The sequence below is a fragment of the Chrysochloris asiatica genome, unplaced genomic scaffold (genome assembly GCF_000296735.1).
Source record: "Chrysochloris asiatica unplaced genomic scaffold, ChrAsi1.0 scaffold00585, whole genome shotgun sequence".
Taxonomy (NCBI): Eukaryota; Metazoa; Chordata; class Mammalia; order Afrosoricida; family Chrysochloridae; genus Chrysochloris; species Chrysochloris asiatica.
The window spans coordinates 376,540-378,889 of NW_006409103.1; the positions used below are offsets into that span (position 1 = coordinate 376,540).

The 2,350-nt window shown below is 37.0% G+C and overlaps 1 protein-coding gene across 1 annotated transcript; it reads right to left on the minus strand.

Annotated features, from left to right (window-relative positions):
• Window positions 1–668: 668 nt before the first annotated feature.
• On the minus strand, window positions 669–1,619 carry LOC102837326 (olfactory receptor 5V1-like). The gene has a single exon (XM_006877746.1). The coding sequence runs from the start codon at window positions 1,617–1,619 to the stop codon at window positions 669–671; it is 951 nt and encodes a 316-aa protein (XP_006877808.1).
• Window positions 1,620–2,350: the final 731 nt, after the last annotated feature.

Here is a 2,350-nt window from a genome sequence, read left to right on the forward strand (position 1 = left end):
GTTGCAAATGCCAAAATATAAACTCCCCCATTGGAAAGACAAGTTTAAATGAAAAAGAATATGAACATAGGAAAGGAAGACAGAATTATATAAATTAAGTGGAAACCAAAGTTGAACAAGAGATAGAACTAAAAGAACCCAGCAAAAATTAAACTTGGTAGACAAACTTGATAAACTTGGTAGACAAATAAGGTAATTAAATTAAAAAAAAGATTTATTAAAAAGTTAGGTACAGATATGGGAATAAAAATAAAAATGACTATGTGTGATTGATATAGGTGGTATAGTTGAGTATAGGCATAGTTGTTGTTCTTAAGTGCCATCAAGTGAGATCTGATTCATAGCGACCCTGGATAGGGTTTCTGAGGAGCAGCTGGTGAGCTTGAACCACCAACCTTGCAGTTCAAACTGACTTTTCCTTGCAGCGCATTAACCCATAGTCCATTACCAAGATGAATAGTCATGAGCATGGGTATGGGTATGGAATGTTGCACTGAAGAAACACTGAGTTTCTGCAAATGTTATCAGTTCCCTAATGCACACATTTGTATGTTATATGTAGATAAGTCCTCCCTATTTCATTAGAAATTATACTTTTTATGAATTTTGCAATTCATCCTATAAATTCACTGTAAGTGGAGAGTCAAGTCGATATTATCATCTTAATATTATGTTTCTTCTAAACATGCTTTAGTTTTAGGACATAAAATCATCTTGAGAGCTCCTTTTACTTCAGTGTTTCTCAAGCTATAGATCATTGGATTTAACATTGGGGTAATCACCACATTCAACATTGAAATGAACCTGTCTTTAGCTGGGGAGTGGTGACTGGAGGGGCGGACATAAGTAAACAATGTTGTTCCATAGAACAAACCAACTACAAGGAGGTGAGAAGCACAAGTGGAAAAGGCTTTGCGCTTCCCTTCCACTGACCGGATCTTTAGGATAGTGGATATTATGTAGAAATAAGAGGTACCAGTAATGAAGAAGGTGCTAGTTGCTAAGAAGCCTCCTATTACTAAAACAAGCATTTCTGCCACATATATGGAAGAGCAAGACAGGGCCACTACAGGGGGTACGTCACAATAATACTGGTTGACTCTGTTAGATTTACAAAAAGAGAGGCGGAATGTGAACACGGTGTGCAGAAGGGAATTCAAAAACCCTGATGTCCAGGTACCAGCTGTGAGCTGGACACAGAGCTTCTTTGTCATGATTAGGGTGTAACGAAGGGGGAAACATATGGCCACATACCGGTCATAAGCCATGACAGAGAGAAGGAAGACTTCTGTTCCCTGCAATGCTACAAGGAAATAAATCTGCAAAGCACACCCAAGAAAAGAAATGTTTTGCTTCTTGGTCAAGAGGTTCCTGAGTATCTTGGGAACAATAGTTGATGGGCAGAAAATATCCAAGAGGGACAGATTTGCCAAAAAATAATACATGGGTGTGTGCAGCTTTTTCTCAGTGGCAATAGCAAGAAGAATGGCTATATTTCCCAGCAAGGTGATCTGATAGATAGTAGCAAGTACCATGAAGAGAGGGTAACGCACCTCAGGAAGGTCAGAAAGCCCTATGAGGACGAACTCCGTGAAGGTTGTTAGGTTATAGACATCCATCTCCTGGAGGGAATGGGACCAATGCATATGTAAAGGTTAGTATCAAAACCAAGAAACACAGAGATGAAATAGCCATAAAAACATGGTGTGCGATCTGAATTATAATAATATAATACAAGTTGCTATCAAGTCATTCTTGTCTTTGAGACTATATATTTATCTGAATAGAAATGCCTTCCATAGGATTTTTGTAGCTATTAGCTTTAGGAAGTTCTTTCTTCCAATGTTCCTGTGCATGGTCCTCAATCAATCATCAATCATTCTGATTTTAGTTTTGAGCTTAAGCAAGTAGGGCCACCCAGGGATCTTGTGGCTTTACTTAGAAAAAATCAAATATTGAAAACTTTCTTAAAAGCACACCTTGTATTTTGACACTTATTAGAATACTAATCCTTAAGTCCTAAATGAGAAGGATTCCTCTTAGTAAAAACAGATCCTTTAAAAGATTTTATCTTCTAACCAAAATCATTGCTATCCCTTCTGCAGTATATGGAATTTTACAAATCAGGAAAAGCTGATAGGAAACATCTCACTTCCAACAAAACACATACTTTATTCTACCTTGTTTTTAATCTCAACGTGTATATTTCTATGTATTGTCACAATACTGTCAGGAAAGGAGAAGGTGTGTATTAGTCCATGATATATAAATAGTACCAGTTGTTAACAACTATTAGACACAAGTTGAATGGTAGATAAATAAATGTTGAGTGATGAAATGACTGAACTGT

Bases quoted from the DNA above. Each gene is read 5' to 3' on its own strand.
- LOC102837326 (XM_006877746.1), bottom strand. From the start codon at position 1,619: ATGGATGTCTATAACCTAACAACCTTCACGGAGTTCGTCCTCATAGGG.